The sequence below is a fragment of the Chaetodon auriga genome, chromosome 3 (assembly GCF_051107435.1).
Source record: "Chaetodon auriga isolate fChaAug3 chromosome 3, fChaAug3.hap1, whole genome shotgun sequence".
NCBI classification, from domain to species: Eukaryota; Metazoa; Chordata; class Actinopteri; order Chaetodontiformes; family Chaetodontidae; genus Chaetodon; species Chaetodon auriga.
In genome coordinates this window covers 10,812,501-10,833,748 of record NC_135076.1, presented here as the reverse complement: position 1 = coordinate 10,833,748, position 21,248 = coordinate 10,812,501, and the positions used below count along the sequence as shown (strand labels likewise).

Below are 21,248 nucleotides of genomic sequence, written 5' to 3'. Positions count from 1 at the left end.
GTACAGAAAAATGCACATTTGAGCAAACACTTTTTGATCGCTTAAAGAAGTATTTCTGCACTGTGATCAGGATTATCTTGTGCTTTCATGTGTGTGTCTTTGCTTTTGCGACCTTCTCCAGGATTGCAAAAGGTTACCAGACGTCACCAGATCTGCGGCTAACGTGGCTTCAGAACATGGCTGGAAAACACTCGGAGAGGAACAACCACGCTGAGGCAGCACAGTGCCTGGTGCACAGCGCTGCTCTGGTTGCAGAGTACCTGAGCATGCTGGAGGACCGCAAGTATCTGCCCGTAGGCTGCGTCACCTTCCAGGTAAGGAGAGAGCAGGATGCATGGAACGTCTGTTTATACGCCGGTCTTTTTGGCGATAGAAAGGTTTGCTGATGTTCGTGCTTGTGTTGTTTCTCTTGTATTTGTGCATGGACACAGAATATTTCCTCCAACGTGCTGGAGGAATCTGCAGTCTCTGATGATGTGGTGTCGCCAGATGAGGAGGGCATTTGCTCGGGGAAATACTTCACTGAGATTGGCCTCGTGGGACTCCTGGAGCAGGCTGCTGCCTCTTTCTCCATGGTGAGAGGTGGAGAAGGATAGATAGATGGATAGAAAGATAAACGGAAGGATGTTGATAGGGAGAAGGTCTGTAAAGAAAGAGTAATGACAGTACAGGATACAGGATGGAGTCAGACGTCCATGTAACTTTTCCAGCAAATCTGTGCGTTTCGGCTGAGGTGTTTGTATTTGTGGATGGCTGAATGTACCGTACAAACATCTGTCTCCATCTCCCTTCCAGGCGGGAATGTATGAGGCGGTGAACGAAGTGTACAAGGTACTGATCCCTATCCACGAAGCCAACAGGGACGCTAAGAAGCTAGCCACCATTCATGGTAAACTACAGGAAGCCTTTGGCAAAATTGTACATCAGGTAAACGCACACACACACACACATCTGTCACATTTAGATGGTGTAGTTGGGTTAAGTTTCTTCCAGCAGGATTTCATAACAATGGGCTACAAGGAGCAAAGCTTCTTTCTTCAGTCTTGACACACAACAGCAAACCCAAATGGAAATATCCTGGAAGTGTAGTCATGTTTCCTAGCCTTCACACAGACAGAGCTCTGCATGGTTTTATTATTTGGCATTTTAATTCCAGTGTATTTATTTATTTAGACTTTGTCAGATACCTTGCATGCTTTATTATATTTGTGAAGAGGATGCAAGAGGCGTGGGAAGAGACTCCTTTTGTGGTTTTTCATCAAGGCCAGTTGTGTGACTCATAATGACGATATCCAGTTACAGTGTGGGAAAGGTTACAGTCGTCTGGGGCGCAGAGCAGCTGCTCTCACGCAGCCAACACGTTTTGGTGACAAGGAATGATGCTTGATTCGCTCACAGAAACTGTTTCTGTACTTCAGTCAGAGGTCAGCTGCTGTGTATCCCAGCTCGACAGTTCGTAACCTGGCTTAGTTTCAAAGAGTCCTTGCTGTAACATCACTGTGTGTGCGAACGCCACACCGTGTGTGGGGGGTGTATGTGTGTTGTCGTTCACTTGTCCTGTATTCTCTTTGTCACACAGAGTACTGGCTGGGAGGTAGGTGGCTAAACGGTTCCTGCTTGGCCCTGCTCATGTTTTTTATCTTTTTTGTGTTGCCATTTTTATTTACTCTCATCTTTTTATTTGCTAGCCGTGGGCATCTAGGTGCTCTCTTTGCTTCGTTACATACATCCAATCCATTAACATCTGCAGACAATGTCAACTGTCTGCTCCCCGCTGGGAACACTCGCTGCATCAGCAGAAACATCTTCACCGTTTCCCTCTCTCCTCCCTCCTCTGTGCAGTGTGCAAGAGGAGCCTGTTTTCATAACGTGACAGTGTTGGCAGGCTGTGCATGGGAGCCACAGTGTGTGACACTAATGACAGAAGTCTCAGTGAATGCATCACCTGCACAATCCGCACTCTCCCTGTCCTCACCCCCTGTCTGTCTGCTGGCGTGTCAGTCAGAGCGCACTGGTTGACCGTCTGCTGTCACACTTCATCTTCATCTCATCTTCAACCACAGGGCTCGATTTCAGTGTTTTCATTGGAAGGGTAGCTGTTAGCCTCCCCGCTCGAGCCATTGGTCATTCTTTGCGCACACCATCAAATGAGCCTTTTAAAACACAAGGTGTTGCAGACTCGCATTGGGTCGAAGCTGGAACCAAATTCCTGAGGCAGTCAGGGTTTTTTTTTTTACCAAGAGGGTTCAACTCACAGTAATCTCAGGATTACTTGATTTATCCCTTTTGATTTTGATCAGTTCTCATTCTTTCAAACTAAATCGACCCCTGGTTTTATTATTTGTTTTCATCCATTCTGTTCTTTTGTTAACAGTATTAACCTGAGTTTTCATGGTTTGTTGCATGACGTGGACAGAGCACTCGTGTTCCTGTTGGAAATGCACTGAGAGTGCATGTTGTGCTTCTGAAGGTGGTGGATCTTCGTTTCCTCTCTTTCTTTTTTTTTCTTCGTAACTGTCTGCCTTTGCATGGTCTCGATCCTCCACAATGAGTTTCTGTTCTTTCTCAAAATCAATGGAGATATTTTTGCTGTTGTGTTGTTAGTTTGTGTTGTTTTTGAAATTCTCTGGAGGACCCCAATCCTCATTAAAATTTGTTCTGTTTTCTCCTTTTTGATTTCCCTGGTTGCCGACCCTTCCTTCCCACTTTACTTAATTGTGTCTTGTGGTAAGTTTCTTAGTTCCCAGGGCCTCATAACATTCTGTTTACATTTTTGAGTTAGCAGTTGCCATAGTTATACAAGATGGATTTTTAAGATTTGCCTCAAGCTTACAGTTACCCACAGGGTTTATTTAATTATCTTTTACTACAAGTCAGATGCCAACCTATACAGCTTATCCACAGCTTGTCCCTCTCTCATGTTATACACATGTTCACTTGCATTCACTCGTATCAGACCTGCTGTGCTTTCTGACTCTCTGTATGAACTTTAATGCACAGTTGCTTTCTGGATGGTCTGTGCAGAACAAAATTCAGAGTTTCTGGGTTTGATGGCCATTTTCCCATCCCTGAACATTAATACCTCCTAAGATATCTCGGGGGGTTTGTCAGTTTGAAGTAGCTCTGGTCATTTTTGTTCTGTGGAGACTCTTTTCCTTCTCTGCTCATGACTCTTGGGGCTTCTTCCTGCCATCTGAGGCTGCTTTCTAGCAACCCTCTCTGTTGCTTTGAGCTTGTGCTATTTCTTCTCAAAACAGGCTAAATACAGATGTGAAAGGAAAGTGCATACAGGCTGGGCAAAAAAGTTGTTGGTTACTTCAATTTATTGAATAATAAACTCAATTAGGAGTATATATTCTACTTCTTAATGGCACATTGAATATTCTGCCAGCTGGTAAACGAGCATTTTAAAAGAGGTTGTTGTTTCTTGTTGATGCTTTGTCCTCTGCCTGTTTACCCCGAGGTAACCTGTCTGTTTACTTGGGGAGGTGGAAAAGCTGTAGAACAAGCTCATAAAAACTTAAACTATGTATGCAAATGTGTGTTTACTATTGACTAAATGTGTGGATGGTGATCTCCTCTGGGCTGCTTTCTATCTGACACTGGCTTCACAGACATTTATATATATATACACAGACTGGAACGCAGTGGACATAATCAGCACAAGTTTGACTTATTACATTAAATTCCCATGACTTAAAGCTGTGTGCTTGCATAATGCCATACAGATGATGAAACTCACTGTAGCTGTCACTTCTCTGAATGAACTACAGCCTTTCCTTCCTTCCTTCATCCCTGTGATCTACACAACTGGAGCTGAAGTCAACCATTGTTAGATGGACTTCCCATCAATACATAAAGCAAAGCAAAAAAGAGCCATCATTGTGAGAGATTAGGGTTCGCACTGAATCTCAGTTTGGACGATGGCTTTTTTTTCTTCTTTGAACTAATAGTTTTCTATTTTGACAGTTTTTTAAAGTGTGGATCAAAATAAATGCGTTCTTATATGAATTTAAATCCTGCTCTTCCTTAGCACTAACGTTTATCTCCCTCTGCTCGCAGGATGGAAAGAGGATGTTTGGTACGTACTTCAGAGTCGGATTTTACGGTTCAAAATTTGGCGACTTAGACGAGCAGGAGTTTGTGTACAAAGAGCCCGCCATCACAAAGCTGGCGGAAATCTCTCACAGGCTGGAGGTAAATAACACCATGTTGGCTCAAGATTTTCCTGTAAGACCATGATTCTGAAAATTCTGGTCTGTTCGCTATGTGTGCTTTCAGTCTTCTGCTAAGGACTAATGAGGCTCTGCTCTGTTACCTCTCAGGGTTTCTACGGGGAGCGTTTTGGAGAGGACCAGGTAGAAGTCATTAAGGACTCCAACCCAGTGGATAAGTGCAAGTTGGACCCGAATAAGGTCAGTGTTAGACAGACTGTTCGTTCCCACGTCTTTGGATAAGTGGATGGAAATGGATGCGTTTGTGAACGCAGTTCAGAGTGATTTCATTCCATCCTTCAGTCCGAGCACCCACCTTCACTCTGATTCTCTTCATTTCCGCAGGCCTTCATCCAGATCACATATGTGGAGCCGTATTTCGACACGTACGAGATGAAGGACCGCATCACTTACTTTGACAAGAACTACAACTTGCGGCGTTTCGTCTACTGCACCCCCTTCACTCTGGATGGGCGGGCCCACGGGGACCTGCACGAACAGTTCAAACGCAAGACCATCCTCACCACCTCCCACGCGTTCCCTTACATCAAGACACGCATCAACATCATCCACAAGGAGGAGGTGGGCCAATGGATTACCAGCAGTTCTCAGACAGCCAACCAAACCATTAACATATTTTACTGTTAGTAAAAACAACATAGACTAGCTCATGTCCTCCTGTGGAAGGATGATGTTCTGGAGATTAGCTGGGAATTGAAAGGACCTGATTTATTTTAAAGTGCTACTATCTTTGTCACTTTCCAGATTATATCCACACCCATCGAGGTGGCGATAGAGGACATGCAGAAGAAGACTCAGGAGCTGGCCTTCGCCACCCACCAGGACCCTGCTGACGCAAAGATGCTGCAGATGGTCCTGCAGGGATCAGTAGGCACAACTGTCAACCAGGTGAAGTTTGAAGATGGCATTGGGATAACAAACAGGCACCTTTTTTTTCTTTTCTTTTCTAAATGAAGCACTTGAGGAAATTCAGCATGTTTGATGAAGTTTGATGTACTTGCATGATTATTGGGGTGCTCTGACATGATTAAATGCACTTGTTGTGAGTCGCTTTGGGTGAAAGTGCCAGCGGAATGAATGAGCTGGGTAGGTGAAGATGTAGGTGGATGATCATATTGTGTGCTTTCCTCAGGGTCCTTTGGAGGTGGCTCAGGTGTTCCTGTCAGAGATCCCCAGTGACCCGAAGCTGTACAGACACCACAATAAGCTACGGCTCTGCTTCAAAGACTTCACAAAGAGGTATGTGCCGCACATAATGAGTCACCTGTGAACAGGTATGCCCCATCAAAAAAGTGTAGTACAGAATCTTCATGCCAGTATTTGATGAACTGCTCCGCCGAAGGTGTGAAGATGCCCTGCGGAAGAATAAGAGCCTGATTGGTCCGGACCAGAAGGAGTACCAGAGGGAGCTGGAGAGGAATTACCACCGGCTGAAGGAGGCGCTGCAGCCCCTCATCAACAGAAAGATCCCTCAGCTTTATAAACCTGTGCTGCAGGTCAACTCACACAGGTAGGACTGAACAGAGGCGTGTGACTGAGAGAGCAAGTGTGACTGGACATGATATGTTTTGGAAGTTAAATACTTTATTTTTTTTTGTTCGTTTGTTTTTGCTTCTGTGAAAATCATGCAGCAAACGGACAGCTTGACAAGGTAGTTTGGGACTTTCAGACTACGTTTTGTGATGCTGTTTTCAGTCTCTGTGTCCTGTGTTTGTATCACTATGCACGGCTCCCACTGGTCACTCAACCTCTGCCATATAATGCCAGTTTTTAGAGCATTTGTATTCCAGAAAGGAAGAATTATTCAGGGAATGTTGTAGAATTTTCTTTGAAATTTTACAGCACTACAATACATTCATGACTTGATAAGAGAAAGTCTGAAAGTGAAGACTATAAACTTAAACACACACCTGACACCTGACTTGTCATAACATGTAAAAATCTTCATCATGATCACAGTGGGAACCTACATTTGTCATTTACATTTGTTGTATAGCATGTGTGGATTTTAAATTGGGTTTCACAGATCTGGATGAAAATGCTACCTGGACATTTTAGTCCTCCAGGCGTCTTCAGTGTTTCTCCTCAGTTGATTGCTCTATGGCAGCTTATCCACCACACACCAAACCAAACTCCATTCTCAAATTTAACACTTGAAAACTTCTTTGCTTACATGCCATTGTGGACTTGCTGAAGAATATTTATCAGTTACTTTTCAAAATCTGTATGAACCACTCCTTACATCGGCATACATTAGATCCACCGCACAGCAAAGAGAGTCTGTCACTTTAAAAGCTGGTTTTCCTGTTACTCCTGGTGTGAAACATTGTTGAAGAACACAAGAAGCGAATGCTAGGAGTTGAGTTTCCATTAAAACAAAATTAGACTGGTGTGTTAGTGGAGTCTGCATCACACTTCAGAGAGCAATGAGGACAAATCAGTACCACCCATCTGTTTTAACCAAATCGTCTCTGGTCCAGCTCAGCTGAAATCACACATCTGTTCGTCCGTTAGCGTGTTGTTCACTACTGAGCCTGTTTGTAACCTGTACCAATGTTATCTTCACCTCACCGGCCTCTCCTTGTGTGTGTCATGGGGTGAATCCCATATGTGAAGGATCATGTGATATTTTAGCATCTGTGCTCATTATTCCACCACTGCAGGATGATTTAAGGGGAAATGCTGATCAAACTTTTTTTTTTTGTCTGATTTCCAGAGATTCCTTCAGCAGAATGAGTCTTCGCAAGCTTGACATTTGAAGATGAAGAGAATTCAGGCACACACACCATAACAGAAATTGCTATATTAATTTATTCTCGAGTGTAAATAGGAGTGTCTTCAAAGTTGGTCGGTGTTTTGGAGAGTGAGCTAAAAGAAAGGCTAAATGTGTCGCAGCTTGGTACGTCATTCCAGTGTCTTAAGTTGTTTACAGACAAACTGTTACGCAATCAGAAGGACGAACAAGTGGATCTTAAAGATTAAAGCGATACCTTGGCGTTTAGAATTTTTTCTTTGCTGACCATTTGTCACACAAGGGAACAAGTCTTTATCTTTGTCCCTATGCAACCATTAAAGAGAGCTAATAACGTTAGCCTTCACTTTTGAAACCAACAAGCCACCGAAAACAATCCCTTTTTACTTCTAGTGCCAAAACCTTTTTTTTCCTGCAGAAAAGGTACAATTTTAAAAGTCAAGGTGTCTATTTAATTATGTACTGTGTCAAAAAAAAAAAAATCTGTATTGAATTTCATGTGTGCACTTTTTTTATTCCGGTGTAGCAATGCATTTTACAACTTCAATTCAAAACGGGGGGAGGAAAAAATGAAAACATGCAAAAAATGGTACGGTTATTTATCATGATGCTTTATTATCATTTTTAGTTGAAAGAATGTTTTAAAGTTAGGTACTTTAAACATCATTGTATAATTTTATGTAGCTTTGTTTTATTTTAAATATTTTACTAAATAAATATTTTAATGTTCAATTGGTGTGCCGGCTCATATTCTTGCTTCCTAGCGTTATTTTGTGTCTGTAGGATTAATGTTATGTTGGAGACAACAGATTAGTAGGATGTGAAAAAGCATGTGAGCGTAATGTTTGGCATGAAGGAAAAGGATCAGCAGTGAGGACATGTGAAGGTAAAAACTTTATTGCTTGTAGTATGAACCTGCCAACAGTAACATAATTACATCTGGACTGAGGAACACGCGCAGTGGGGCTGTTGTCACAGCGTACTACAGCCCATAATGGCGAAAACCTCATGAAACACAGCTAAGTAACATTAATTCCCTGAAACCATGATTGGACTTAAACGTTAGAACCAGAGCTGATCAATGTCACCTTTATTGAATATTTGAAACTACACTGTGTGATACCTTAGGACCAGCAAAGCTGTGTAATATTAATTATACAAAAGACGCACTCACACAAAACAAATGCAGCGCTTGATCGACAGGAAAGTCGATCAAAGGGACAGAAGTTCTGAGAGCAAAATTCTGCTTTTTCTGTTCACCTCCAATCTTTCCTGATTTCCTCCAGCTTAATTTTGGCTTTTGTTTTTGACTGTGTTGCACCTGAAAATGGGAAATATGAGCTTATCTAAAGTGTCTTGTTAGGATCAAATTTATTTCATCTGGCTGAAAACCAACCAAGCCTGACATTTGTAGAAGTGGGAGGGCAGTCGCATGTTGATGCACTTGTAGTTTTGTGATGCTCTCAGCTACAGTCTGCACACAGTTAATACAAACTGCAAACACTGGAGGTGTGCAGCTATGAAGATGGCGAGGGATTGACTCCATAGCACCAAGACGAGTCTTAAAAAGTTTGTTTGCATAGTCTCACTTCTTCAGTGATTTCTGCTCAGATGTTTTGTGCTCATTTAATTGTTCCTAATCGAACTTTCTAACAGATTCTTAACAGAACAAGTAGAAAAACAGAAGTGGTCTTACTGAGTCCAGATGTGCTCAGCCCTAATGCCTTTGACTGTTCCCTCTCTGAATGAAGAGTAACCCTTTAAAGCTGCAGTAGGTAAGAGAGCAAACTTAGCCTGAAAATTAGAACCAACACAAGTTCCACGTCACTCCCCCTCCCTCTCTGCTGCACTCATGCCCTGCCTCCAAGCCCCTCCTCCCGGCAGCATCTGCACAGCTTCCATGACAACCAGAAACGTTAGCCTCAGCCTCGTAAACAAGCTAACTCTGCCCAGCCGCCACATCACAGTCGCTAACATACCGGGCAGTTTCTCCTTTGCGGATGGCTGTTGCTCCGCCATCGCTTTCACAGCCTCCTGACGCCACTCACAGAGCTGTCTGACTGAGTGAAATGAGTGGAGGGAGGGGGCAGTTCTCAGTGCGTGTGAGTAGTGATTGACAGATGTCAGACACTCCCTCAGATGCTCGACTAGCTCTGATTGGTTGTTTTGTGTCTGGAGCGTTTTTTTTGTTTTTTTTTCCACAGATTACATGTTTCATGTACTGCTGTCTGGGCACAGGGACAGTTTAGGCAAATATGACAAAAAAAAAAAATCACCTTTATACAAGTTACATACTGCAGCTTTAAATAACAGATCCAGAGTTGCACATTCAAGGAAGTCAGCAGCTCTCTGACTCATTTGTGTATGAACAAACCAACAAAATATGGACAGGCTTGGTGTATATCAGACACTCAGCATTTCAGTGTGTTTTACATAAAAATATGTCGCAAGTCACTCCAACGCTGTCGGTTTTTCCTGTTTAGATTTGGCTTTTAGTTGCGTAATCTATTCCACATGCACTGGCAGTCTTCTGTAAATGCAAATGAATGGATTATAGGAAAGTAATCAGCGGGAAACATTTCCGAGGCTTTGCATTGTTACTCAGTTAAATTTTAGTTTGAAAGTGCTTTTCCAATTTGTAAAAAGGAACCATATAAAATCAATGAGAAAACGTCAAAAACAGGACATGTTGAAGACAATGACAGAAAAAGTATCAAAGCCAGTGTCCCACAAATAAAAAAAGAGTCACATTAATTAAAAAACAAACAAAAAAAAAAAATCCCCGTTTGTCTGTCCCAGCATACGACTCCATGAGAAGCTCTGAACAGCTCTGGTCCCGCAGTGAGACCAGTCTGTTGCAGTGTGGGTTTCTGAGAAGCATCTTCAGTTCAGGTGCCAATATGGCAGTCACAGTATTTTTGGCACTGTTTATTGTATCACAAAATACAGCTGTCCTCTGTCCGGGTGCTCGACTGGCACATCCTGAGTCAAAAGCAGTCCTGGTGTTCGTGTCACTGTCCAGGTTCAGGCATCCGTCTGTAGAACAGCAGGTACGGAGTTGATGAGGAGCACGTCTCGGGAGAGCAGGCTCGCAGGAAATCCTCCTCCTCAAACAAACGCACCTCAGAGTCATCGAACAGCAGCCATTTGCCCTCATATTCGAGGAGGCTGTTCAGAGCCTGCTGCTCTGTGGTCTCCGCCCCTCCACAGGGAGTCACGGATGCCTCCTCTCCTACTCCGGGCTCCTTTTTCAGTCCTGCTTCAGTATTCTGGCCCAGGCTGTTGCCTTTTCTCCGTTTGGGTCCCTCTGTTGCTCCGCTGCTGGCTGTTTTCTCTGTGTATGTGCTGCTGCCATTCCCGAGGTCATAACTGGACAAACTCCTCTGGCCCCCCAAGAGTCCAACCCCACCCTCAGACAGCTTCTTGCTTCCCGTTTTAGTGCTCGCCAAACTCGAACCTCTTCTTGCACTCAGGCTGAACGACACCTCCCCATCATCATAATCCAGCGCCTCCTCTTTCACCTGTGTTCCCTCTTTCCGTTCCTCCTCCTCCTCCTCCTCCTCCTCTGGGTCTTTCCTGTCCCGCAGCCAGAGCTTTGCCTCTTTCAGATCAGACATGCGGATGAAGGCGGTGTAGTGGCCGCTGCTGATGGTGACGCCGCTGTGCATGACCACAGCAAACAGCTGATAGTGTGGACCCTTTGCGGATGAAGGTCCGGTGCACCATTCTTCCAGAGACAAGGTCAAAGGGGTCTGCAGGGGAGTGTTCACTTTAGACAGACCTGCATACGGGTCGAGTCTACAAGGAAGGAAACAGGTGAGTTAACAGATGAGCGGCAGGGATGAAAACCGCACATCTGTCATGATCATTGAACTGTATTCCAGAGGAAAATTCAGAATTTAGGCAAGACTTTTCCTATGTTACACCAGGCTTCATCAGTTTACAGTACGAGAAGATTATTTTGGCTATCAGCCCAATTAAATGCCCTTCAACAAACTGTTTCATTTGTGTTTGATTACAACTCTAAATCACAGCTTATGTGAGCAAACAAGCCAATCAATCTGTGGTTACTACTGTTTACTGAGGGCCCAATCATTTCTGATAAAACACATCACAAAAGGTTTTTTTTTCTCTGTACAGCAGTGTCTTCTTGCATTGAGGTGTACAGAAATGTTTGTCATGCTGGGAGTAAGGAGGAAAGGAATTTCAACTCATCACACTGCTCCCATTAAAAACAAATCTATTTCTGTGGAAATGAGTCAAAAAGCAAAAATGTGCTTTGTATCCTCAATAGAAGCGAGGGTGGAAGATCAACTACAAACATTAACCTTGTTTTACCTTCAAATAAACGGACGAATATGTCGAACACAGACAGAGCAAAGAAAAATGAGCATGAGAGTGGACAGTGAACTCACTCTAAACTGTTGGCAGAGAAGCGCTTCAGGTGAATGGTGATCACTTCAGGAGTTTTGTCAAACAGCAGACTTCTCTCGGCCTCTGTGTAATGATGACAGGTCTCACAGAAGTATTTGTCCTCCCCAACGATGCGCTCCACCGAAGCAAACTGACCGATGGCCCATTTCAGAGTCTTCAGCTCTGGTTTAGGATCAGGAGAGACTGGGAAGAGAGAGGATGGCAGTTATTGGATTATTCTATTCTTCGTCATACTGTTTACTGTTTTCTACAGTGCATGCCTTTTTAACGATTCAAACATACATATGCACAAACCCTCACCTTCAGAGAGGTCATCTGGGCTGCTGGGTTGGTCATCAAGCACTGGGACGCTGATGTCCTGGAAGTCTTCTCTCCTCTCTGTGAAGCTCTCGCACTCCAGACAGCGAGTCCTCAGAACCAGTTGGCCCTGGAACAAGCGCGTCATCAGATCCAGGCCCTCTGAATCTAACAGAAACACAGAGAGACGGGGCTGAGTGATCTGTCATATTTAATGTCTGAAGCCACATTTGACGTACTGATGCGGTCTGATTTCCCAGGCAGAGGTTAAATTCAGTGACCAGGAGTCTGTAAGCGTTCCTGTCTTCCCCTCTTACTCTTTTACACTCTATTCCAATGGTTTAAAAGCTGATTTTACAAAAAAACAACCCAACAACAGAGAAACAAAACTGAAATGTATGAGACAATTTGAGGCCCCAAACATTTCTTCTTGAAGTATTATTATTGAATACTTCTGGTAGGTATGAGCTCCTAATTCTCAAGTTTGTCATCAGTTACAAACCTGTCCATCTGAGTTTGACACTTATCGATTGTAGTTCTGAATCCCTCATTTCCTGCACTGGGCACAACAGACCACCCACATTAAATCACATGAAGGACTGTGACGTCCTGTTCTCTGATGGTAATAACCTCCTACCTCGAGGTTTCACTGCCTTCTTGTCTCCTGCTGTGTTTTGTGGTGACCTCTCCTCGCTGGTCTTCTCATGTGGACTCTGGTTGTGAGTCAGGCCGTTCTGCTCTGGTTTGTTCTGGTTCTTCACAGTCATGCAGCTGATCTTCCCCACACTGCGGAACTTGGAGAATATGCTCGGTTGTTTGCCTGAAGGCCTCAGCCAGCTCAGCTTAACCCTCTTCTTTCTTTTCCCATCGGCCTCTTTAGAAGCCTTCTCACCTTTCCCCTCACCGTCACTCCCTCCTTCCTCCTCTCCCTCACCCTCTCCATCTTTATCTTGGGTACTGTCTATTGTGATGTCGCTGGAGGACCTCCTTTTGGAGCGAGTGAGGGGTTTATTTCTCACTCCTTCATCTGCCTCAGATTTGTTTGACTTGACAGATTTTGGCTTCTTCTTGGCATTTCCCACTTCAGTGTCACTCTTTCTCTTGCCGCTGACTTGGCCGTCCTCTTCTTGGGGAGTGCTGGATTCTGCTGCAGAGGCGCCGGAACCAGAATGGACACCATTCTCAGTTTTAACCTCAGTCACGTCGTCATCCTCCCTCTTTAACTCCTGCTCCTTCCTCATGGTGTCACAAGCCTCTTGGATATATCCCAGGATGCACTGCAGCACCTCCTGAGCGTCATGTTGAAGACAGCCTTCATACATGGGGTTCAGCTGCCTGCAAAACACACACACACACACAAACACACACACACACACACACACACACACACACACACACACACACACAGCCACAGTTAGTTTTTTTGGAAAATAAGTAACGATGTTGACCACGTTAAATGTGAACATGTGCTGCTGATCTTTGGGTTTTTTGACTGTTGCTCAAAAAAAGGTAATTTTAACACATCAGTGTATGTTTACCAGCTTGAAATGGTGATTAATTTTGACTTTTTATAGACCAGATCCGTTCGATCGATCAAACACAATAAAAAAGAATGATCAATGCATCTATTAAAGCAATGTGTTCGTACTCTTATCTATGGGCTTTGCTCCACAGCTTCATGCTCCATGAGCAGCTGTTATCTGGTGACTTTCATTTTACCTGCACACTCATACATGCAATGTGACAGTATTCACACATAAAAATCATAGGTGTAAGACAACTACATCAGCCATTTGGGCACAATCTATAATTCAAAGTGAGCACATGATTACCGGAGTGTGTGGAGTATTTTACGAGGCGGTGTGGCCAGTTCTCCTTCACTGAAGCTGTCTGGGTTCAGCAGGAAGCTGGACTGCAGCTGCTCCACTGATGTAATCAGACTGTTGAAGCTCCCGAGGAGCTCGATTTGAGGCGGCAAAGCCTCGGCTACGACTTCTGACTGCTGAGAACGTGGATACAGAAATAAAATGTCATCAAAAAGTGAACAAAACAGAAGCCAGAGCACAGTAACAGGAACGTTGATGTTTGATTACGCCATGTTTCTAAAAATATCATCTGTATTGCACTCACCTCTTCACTTTTATCAGTATCTCCCTTTGCTTTGTCTTTTCTTTTGGACAGGTTGTGTAGTTTCTTCAAGCCCTCTCTGAGCCCTGGGCAGTAGCACAGAACCTGCAGGAGCAATCAGACATCAACAAGACATCACATTTTGTCAGTACTTCCCAGCAGTGTATAATAATAAATCCTAACATCGTTCATTAATCCTTAAACATGACCTGAATAAAGAGCAAAAACTGGATTAACCACTTCGTGGACTTCACATAAAGTCAGTGGTCTACAATAGTAATAGAGGGGATTTTCCAGCCAAGAGTTACTTAAATCACAAAACATTTTATGAGTAACATTACTGCCTGTGGCAGGTTAGAATAATTATTTTAGACCTTTGTAACTGAAATTTTTCACTTCTTAATACCTTCTGCAGTCTGAATTCAGTGCTTGTTAAGCCTGGTTAAAACTGCAAATGCCCTGTACAATGTCAGTGTCATACACAATAATGACACACGCAGAAGTAATACAACACTGAAAAGCTTCCTACTTGCATACAGCATATGAGGTTACCCTATTGTTTCACCAGTGGCCCACAGGAAGACCTGCCCTAATGCATATTGTATGTGTTCTTTCCTCTGCAAGGGAAATATGAGCCCATAGCGACAGACTCTGTCTCTATACATCCAAACATTGTCAGTAAAGACAAGCCAGTGAGAGGATCTGATCTGAAGACAGTCAAGAGGACACAGAATGCTGTCGAGCAGCCATTTATCTACATGTCTGATCTGTTCTACATCAGCCACTGAAGACACTGTTTTGTACACTATGCCAAGCACTTCTGTGTTTCTGTCTAGTGTCAATGTTCAACAACACCACAGAAATAATTTCTTGTTCTGTTGCTTTAGAATTATGAAAGACCTGTGTCGTGGCTCTATATGGTAGGACTTGTTAAATAATATGACGTATGCATAAAGAACAAAGTTAAATCCATGACGGGGGTCAGTGCGATATGTGAATCACAATTTATCCATGTAAGCAAAATGTTCATATTCTGATACAGGAACTGCATTGGACACAGACCCTTTCCAAACACAGATTAAAGTCATGGTCTGTCTATGCCTGAATTGTTAAATCAAGTCATTACACATAGTTTGTGAAGCATAATCCTTTCTACACATGTATCTGCTGTATATACATGTGGGATGTAGCCAAACAGCCATTAAAGAGGCGTATCCATTCTATCTCTGGTGATGACTCACCTGTAAGACACTGTTCAAATAGCAGGTGTTGCCCAAGTTGTTGAGCCCCACAAATGGCACCAAGTTCTCTCTCTTCTCACATGGCAGGAGAAGGCCAGGCGAGGCTGGACATGGAGAAGGACCAGGGACCACCTGATCACAGCTGCTGAACCGTGGGGAAGAGAACAGAGCTCCACGTTAAAAGTGAAAACATCATCAGTGACTACTTACTTACTTACTTGTTTATTCTTCCGAGTTTCACTGTGCTGGGCAACGTGGTTGCAAACATTATTGTACATTACATGAAGCCAAATCCTTAACATGTATAAAACCAAACATGACCAAATGGCTAATTTTTATTTCTAGTTTGCTCAAAATCCTTGACACTGAAAGATGCAATTTACACAATGTTAACACTGACGTGATTATATCACTTCAGTATGTTTAAACTGATAACTGACCAACTATAATATTAGTTCCAGTTCAGTAAAACACTGCAACAGGAGAAAATGATGGAGGGAAAATAAGCATGTATTTCAGACCAAACATCAAAACATATCCTTGACAAGACATCCGTCATCGCGCCATCATACAGGCTGTGACGTTAACACAAAACTGGGACTGAAACTGATAAGAAAAAATATATGATATAACTTTACTGGTCCCACACCAGGGAAATTAAAATGTTTTAGGCTGCAATAACAGCAAGAACAAAGATGAGATGTAGAAAAAGAAATAAACAGACAAAATAAAAATCAACTATATGTGTACATTATAAGAAAAGATTGTTGCCTTGAATGTTTCAATGACTGTTTACACTGTCAGACACTCCTTGACCAGAAACATGGACAAGTTTAGTTTAGGTGAATGAATTAGCAGCCTGAACTTTGTATGACCCCAAATAAATCACACATTGACAGCACAGCACCCACCTCGCCTCCGGCTCCACTGATTCAAACGTTTTGGGTTCATCTGCCTGCGGTTCAGAGAAATCCAGAGCCCGTTTAGTTTCCTTCTTCTGGAGAAACTTCAGAGAGAGTTTGCTCTTCTTGATGGGGCTCCCCAGCGTCCCCAAAACATTTTCACCCTGCAGGCCTGGCATCTTTTTCCTGTTACCTTGAGGGTGATTTCTTTTCTACTGAGAAGCAACAGCGCACCTCACTGGCAAGACATGGAAAAACAGAACTTCATTTCAGAGGGCGCCATCCGAGTTCAACGAGAACGAAAGTAACTACGCACTAAGTAAATACTGCGCACTTCTCTGAGTACAGCCTGACTAGCTGGACTAAGTTAGTGTCGACAGCTCTGGTTTACCAAAGCAAACCCACGTAGCGACCGAGCGCCGCATTATATAACACGTTAGCTGGCTAACGCTAACTTACTGGTATTTTCTTGTTTTCATTGTCCCCGACAACTGTCCGAAAAGAAGCCTTTAAACTAACCACCGTTATCCTTTTGTCATTACAAGTAGCTCGGCGTAGCAAATAGCGCAAAATAAACTGGTGCTAAGCACTTTGCAGACAATTTAGCGACCAAACTGGGTCAAAACGGTGCGGTGAAGAAGTGGGAGGAGAAAACAGGCAACACGCCGTTTCTAACAGTTCACTTGGCCAAAAAAAAAGAAAAGAAAAGAATGATTCTCAACGTCTCAACAGTATCTACAGCGGTTTTACTCGTACCTGAGTGGCTCATTCCAACTTGAAGTTCAATATGATTCACAGAATATTCAGTGTTATAGCCATTTCCAGATTATTTGACGATCCAGACGGTGCAGCAGAAGTTGGCGCTTTTTCCTGCCTGAAGACCCACTGGCTGCTACATCGCCGGTGAGACACCGGCACGACCCAAGAACTTCCGGCAAAAATATCCGAGTAACGGTCACCCCTGACATTAAATGTATTTCAGACCTATACGTAAAACCTGTAAATGTGCGCAGACTTTTGTAAAATTAGATAACCAGAAAGACTTTCATTCATTATGTCAGGCTTACTGTAAGTCACCTATATACGTTAGGCCCCCTGACCAGTTTCAGAAGCCATTTTTGTAGTTCTTTGTAAAGTTACGTCAAACAAGATTGATTATCACCGACAGTGATGGTTTAGAGTCTTCCTTCAGAGTAAAAGTGAAGAATTGGTTGGTTGAAAGTGAATTCTACATATAATCTAACTTATCTTAATGAAGAGTCAAATTAAGATACAGCCAAGAAAGAGAGACATTTGTACGTCATACATCGTTTGTGGACATAAATACTTTTGGAGTTTTACTGAAGTAATACAATAATTTGAATAAAGGACCTTTACCTGTAAAGCCTATTTTGACATGGTTGTATGGCTACTTTTACTCAATTAAAGGAAATCAGAACTATTCCCACCACTGGCCAATTGATTTCTCAGTTACCAAGGAACACATACACTTTTCATTTAATTTTAATTTTAATTTCATGCTTTAAGACAACTGGGAACTGGTCAATTGTACAATATATAGCCTTCACTAAGAGCGTTGTGTTATTTAATGGGACACACTATTTATGTGCCTAATACAATGCATAGACTGCACATAACAGTTTTATATTCTGACCTATACTGTGTACAGAAAGGGCATGTTTGCCATAAATCTGATTTTGAGAGTGGTTATCTGATGAAGAAACCCACTTGACCAAGTCAGTCAATTCAAATGGCAGTAAATAAATATTCAACACAGCCTTACGCAAGAACACAAGATCAAATTTCAATGGGACTCTCGAAAAAAGTGAAAAGCATTTGCAGAGAAATGACACCAGTTGGGATCACCACATTCATGAGCGGTTTTCGGCTTTTATTTTGAATACAGAAAACGGAAGTTGTAGGTAGTCTGACTTGACAATCGTCCTTTTTGTGGAACCCCAACATAAAAAATGGATTTGTGAAAATTTTATATTCAGGATTATTGTTGCAAAGCTTGCCCTTCAACATACTTTAGGCATATAGCTTCTGTACGTAAATACAAGGCTCAAAAAGCTCGTCACCGTTAACGGTGACACACGGTTGTTTCGAGCAGTGTCCACCTGCCACCGGCAGGAGGCGACATTGTCCATGGAAATGGAGTTTGAAGGTCCAGCATCGCTCTCACTTCCACCGGAGCATCTCCTCATCTGACAGTCAGCAGAGGCTATCCTTCCACGAATTTAACGGTAAGATACTATTTACGATTTCTCGGGTTTCTGCTGGAGTAGATAAACCGAAATGGGCTTGAAATGCTCATCGCACGAGTAGCCTATTTAATCTCCATTTCGGCTTATTTCCATCAGTTGTAGTGTGTTGATTTTATTGGGGCTGCACAGTGTTGTTGCTGGCGTGCGTTTTTACCATACAGAGAGAATCGCAGCACCTGAATGCAGCGCTAAAATAGGCAAAGACAGGTGTGTCGTCTCTCTCTTGCATTCAGTAAAGGCATTTGTCAATACGGTGGTATGAATGCAGGACGACCCGCTGCTGCTGCTGCTGCTGCTGCTGCAGAGTGGCTGCTTGGTCAGCAGCAAAGATGTATCGATGGACATGAGCTACTGTGCCTCAGCTTCCACAATCCACTCAGTTTATTTTCGGGCTTGGTGATCAAGTGATGTTGCAGTACGGGTGCTGTACAGTAGTGGATGGGAGTAGTTTACTTCCTGAGGGAGCTGTAGCCTTCGCAGTTGTGATAGTGGTGGAGATACAGCGTGCAATCACCATCACCATCCTCACAGTGTTATCTTCGCAATCTCCTCTTCTGGGTTGGCTTGAACAGTACATTTCTTCATTAAATGAAAGTACCAGACTCCCATGACTCCTTTGAATTGGGCTGAAATTATCTTCAGACCCCACATGTGATGTTTGATAATGGCCTAATGAAATAGATTTCATTACAGATGTAATAACCAGCAGGTGATTTATCCAGATTTAACAAGGAGGGCTGCTGGGGGAGGTGTTCTCTCATATCCCATCCAAAGCCTAACCAGGAGATGCATCATAAGGAGGGATTACTGTGTTTCACTTCCATCATCACCCCCTGATAACATCATTTTCTCAAGGGGAGCGTTTTTGCAGATCCTGCCATCCATGTCCTAAGCTGTACACTGCACAAGGCCTTGTTTTTGATTGGCTATAACATTACACACTGGATGCAAGAGGACTGCCAGACACTAAAGACAGTCACCAGAGCAATGTAAGGAAGGAGGACATTTACTCTCCCACTGATTAAGCGAAGAACAGAAAGAAAAGCATCCACCTGGTTGAATTTGGAAACACCGCTCCTTCTGTGAATGCAAACATTTCAGAGATACTGCGCGATCCCAGAAGAATTTAACCCCTAACTTGCGAAGTAATGAGGCCCGTTCTCCCTGCACTGAGCAATGGGATCACTCTTTATCAAGGCAGCCTTTGTCCCAGGAGGCACGGTGCTCCGAGACTGGAGCAGCCAGAGGTTGGAGGTGTGGCAGCTCAGAGTCCTGGCCCATGGCATGAAGCACAGCCCCCTCCATCCTCCATCCACCTTCTCTCCCAGGAGGGGGACACTGGAAGGAAAATGAAAGCATGTTGAGCGACAGGCAACGGTGCACTCCAAGAATGAGAAGCATGTCCTGAAGTCGACTTCAGTTTACCTCTCAACAACAAAACCCCTCTGTACACACGTGCCTGAACGTTTTTTCCCCCCTCTTTTTTGTCTCTTTTTGAAGGCCAGTGGTGTATAGCAACACTGTTAACCATTTAAACACTTGATTCCTGCAGTCAGTCACTCTCACACACAAATAGTCCACACATATGCATGAAAACACATATATTACCAGCTTATAATAAGATGAGAAAATTGGCTAGGACAGGCTAGGAGTTTCCCCCTGTTTACAGTTTTGCGACTAACTCTTAACACTAAGGCAGACACACACACATATGTCACATGATGTTGCAGTTTTTCTTTAATCATTTGATTTCCCACAGCCCAAAACTGAAGGGCGTTTCATTCACAAGGAATTAAAACAGAGAAATTGAGCAAATCTTTGCATCAGAGAAGCTGGAGAAGGCTTTACTTTAGAAATTACTGCAACGATAAATTGTCAAAGTTGTTGAGAAACCTGTAATTGACCTGATTCAAAATAAAATGAGGCTATGTCTTAATGTGAGCCTTCATCACAGGTTATGGCCTCAGTGTGGACATGAGAGGGATTTCTCCTGCTCAGATTGTTTCATTTGAAGGATTTTTACTCGCTGGAAGAGGTTAAAATATCCAGTGTTTCACAAGAAAAAAGCAAGACCATCGGGTGACCCCTCGAGACCCCTTGGGAGGGTCCTGACCCACATGTTGGGAACCACTGGATTAATCAACTCGTTTCTCCCAGCTCTTCAACTTGAAGAAAATTTACTACAAGCACTAAACTCAACTCATTAAGGGCTGCGTTTGCATGAAGGCTGGTCTTGCTTTGCTCTCCCGTCAGCTAGTTTGTTTATTTTCACTGAAATGTTTGCGTGTGAGTGTGTGTGTGTGTGTGCACGTGTGAGAAAAAGGGGGTTAATGAGATCCTCTCCGAGCGTATGCATGTCTGCATAACCTCACATGTACATATATCAGATCAGATCAGATCTCAGGCTGCACACAGGATTTGCCCCCTCTCTCTCTCTCTCTGCATACTTAAGAGCATCTGAACAACTCCCATTTGATGCATGCCGAGGAGGTGGGAGTATCCAGCCAGCCGCTCTGATGTTAGGAAGCAGTAACTCTTCCATCCTACTCAGTCTGCTCTCCACTCTCCCTGCTCTCCCGTTTCAGTCAAGTCTGTCTGCCCTCTAGCGTAGTATTCTCCTTTCACTTACCGCTATTCATCACCATCTAGGATACATTTACACAAACCCACGCTGGTAGACACACCGCTGTCCTCGTGGACTGAAGAGTTTGCGTTTGCACTGGTAGATGCAGATATATGTACATTACTCTGGAAAGAGCTAGAAAGTGGGGATCTGTGGCAGTGCTGTTGAAGCTCAAGTTGTCCCCTCACAACGTTTTTTTTGGTCCCAAAGGATATCGCGCACAACTGCAGAGGTAAGGGAAGATTAGTCTGCACTTTCTTCTGTTTCTTTCCCTTCATTGTACTGCTTTGCTCTTATTCTTCTCTCAGCTGTTTATGTAGTTCATTTCTTGTGTGCCTCCTCTGTCATCCTCTCCTCCTACTCTATTTTC

The 21,248-nt window shown here is 43.4% G+C and overlaps 3 protein-coding genes across 29 annotated transcripts in view; 2 read left to right on the top strand and 1 right to left on the bottom strand.

Moving 5' to 3' along the window:
* Positions 1-7,719, top strand: part of dock7 (dedicator of cytokinesis 7) — a 47,564-nt gene extending 39,845 nt beyond the window's left edge. For 17 of the 24 annotated variants that reach the window (XM_076724177.1, XM_076724172.1, XM_076724139.1 and 14 more), the window contains 11 exons: positions 122-314; positions 432-575; positions 796-927; positions 1,580-1,594; positions 4,072-4,197; positions 4,326-4,415; positions 4,560-4,796; positions 4,980-5,123; positions 5,368-5,474; positions 5,578-5,745; positions 6,952-7,719. In XM_076724177.1, the coding sequence (XP_076580292.1) occupies positions 122-314; positions 432-575; positions 796-927; positions 1,580-1,594; positions 4,072-4,197; positions 4,326-4,415; positions 4,560-4,796; positions 4,980-5,123; positions 5,368-5,474; positions 5,578-5,745; positions 6,952-6,994 (1,399 nt within the window). In that variant the 3' untranslated portion in view covers positions 6,995-7,719. Of the gene's footprint in view, positions 1-121; positions 315-431; positions 576-795; positions 928-1,579; positions 1,595-4,062; positions 4,198-4,325; positions 4,416-4,559; positions 4,797-4,979; positions 5,124-5,367; positions 5,475-5,577; positions 5,746-5,866; positions 5,887-6,951 lie in introns of all 24 variants that reach the window. The other 7 variants (XM_076724185.1, XM_076724146.1, XM_076724215.1 and 4 more) reach the window with 2 other exon arrangements.
* Positions 7,578-16,882, bottom strand: usp1 (ubiquitin specific peptidase 1). 3 transcript variants are annotated; one of them, XM_076724216.1, is made up of 9 exons: positions 16,745-16,882; positions 15,998-16,226; positions 15,087-15,231; positions 13,849-13,950; positions 13,551-13,720; positions 12,356-13,053; positions 11,722-11,886; positions 11,403-11,604; positions 7,578-10,785 (listed from the first exon to the last, which is right to left on the bottom strand). In XM_076724216.1, exons 2-9 carry the CDS (start codon positions 16,165-16,167, stop codon positions 9,999-10,001), a joined length of 2,439 nt encoding a protein of 812 aa, XP_076580331.1. In that variant the 5' UTR covers positions 16,168-16,226; positions 16,745-16,882; the 3' UTR covers positions 7,578-9,998. The 3 variants fall into 3 exon arrangements, with proteins under 3 accessions (XP_076580331.1, XP_076580333.1, XP_076580332.1); XM_076724218.1 differs by having other exon boundaries at positions 13,551-13,717; positions 16,745-16,861; XM_076724217.1 differs by having other exon boundaries at positions 15,087-15,228; positions 16,745-16,861.
* Positions 16,883-18,171: 1,289 nt separating this feature from the next.
* Positions 18,172-21,248, top strand: part of kank4 (KN motif and ankyrin repeat domains 4) — a 71,420-nt gene continuing 68,343 nt past the window's right edge. The window contains exon 1 of one of the 2 annotated variants that reach the window (XM_076725420.1): positions 18,172-18,234. The gene's annotated coding sequence lies outside the window, so the exon portion shown is untranslated. Of the gene's footprint in view, positions 18,235-20,732; positions 21,111-21,248 lie in introns of those variants that run through there. The other variant, XM_076725410.1, reaches the window with a different exon arrangement.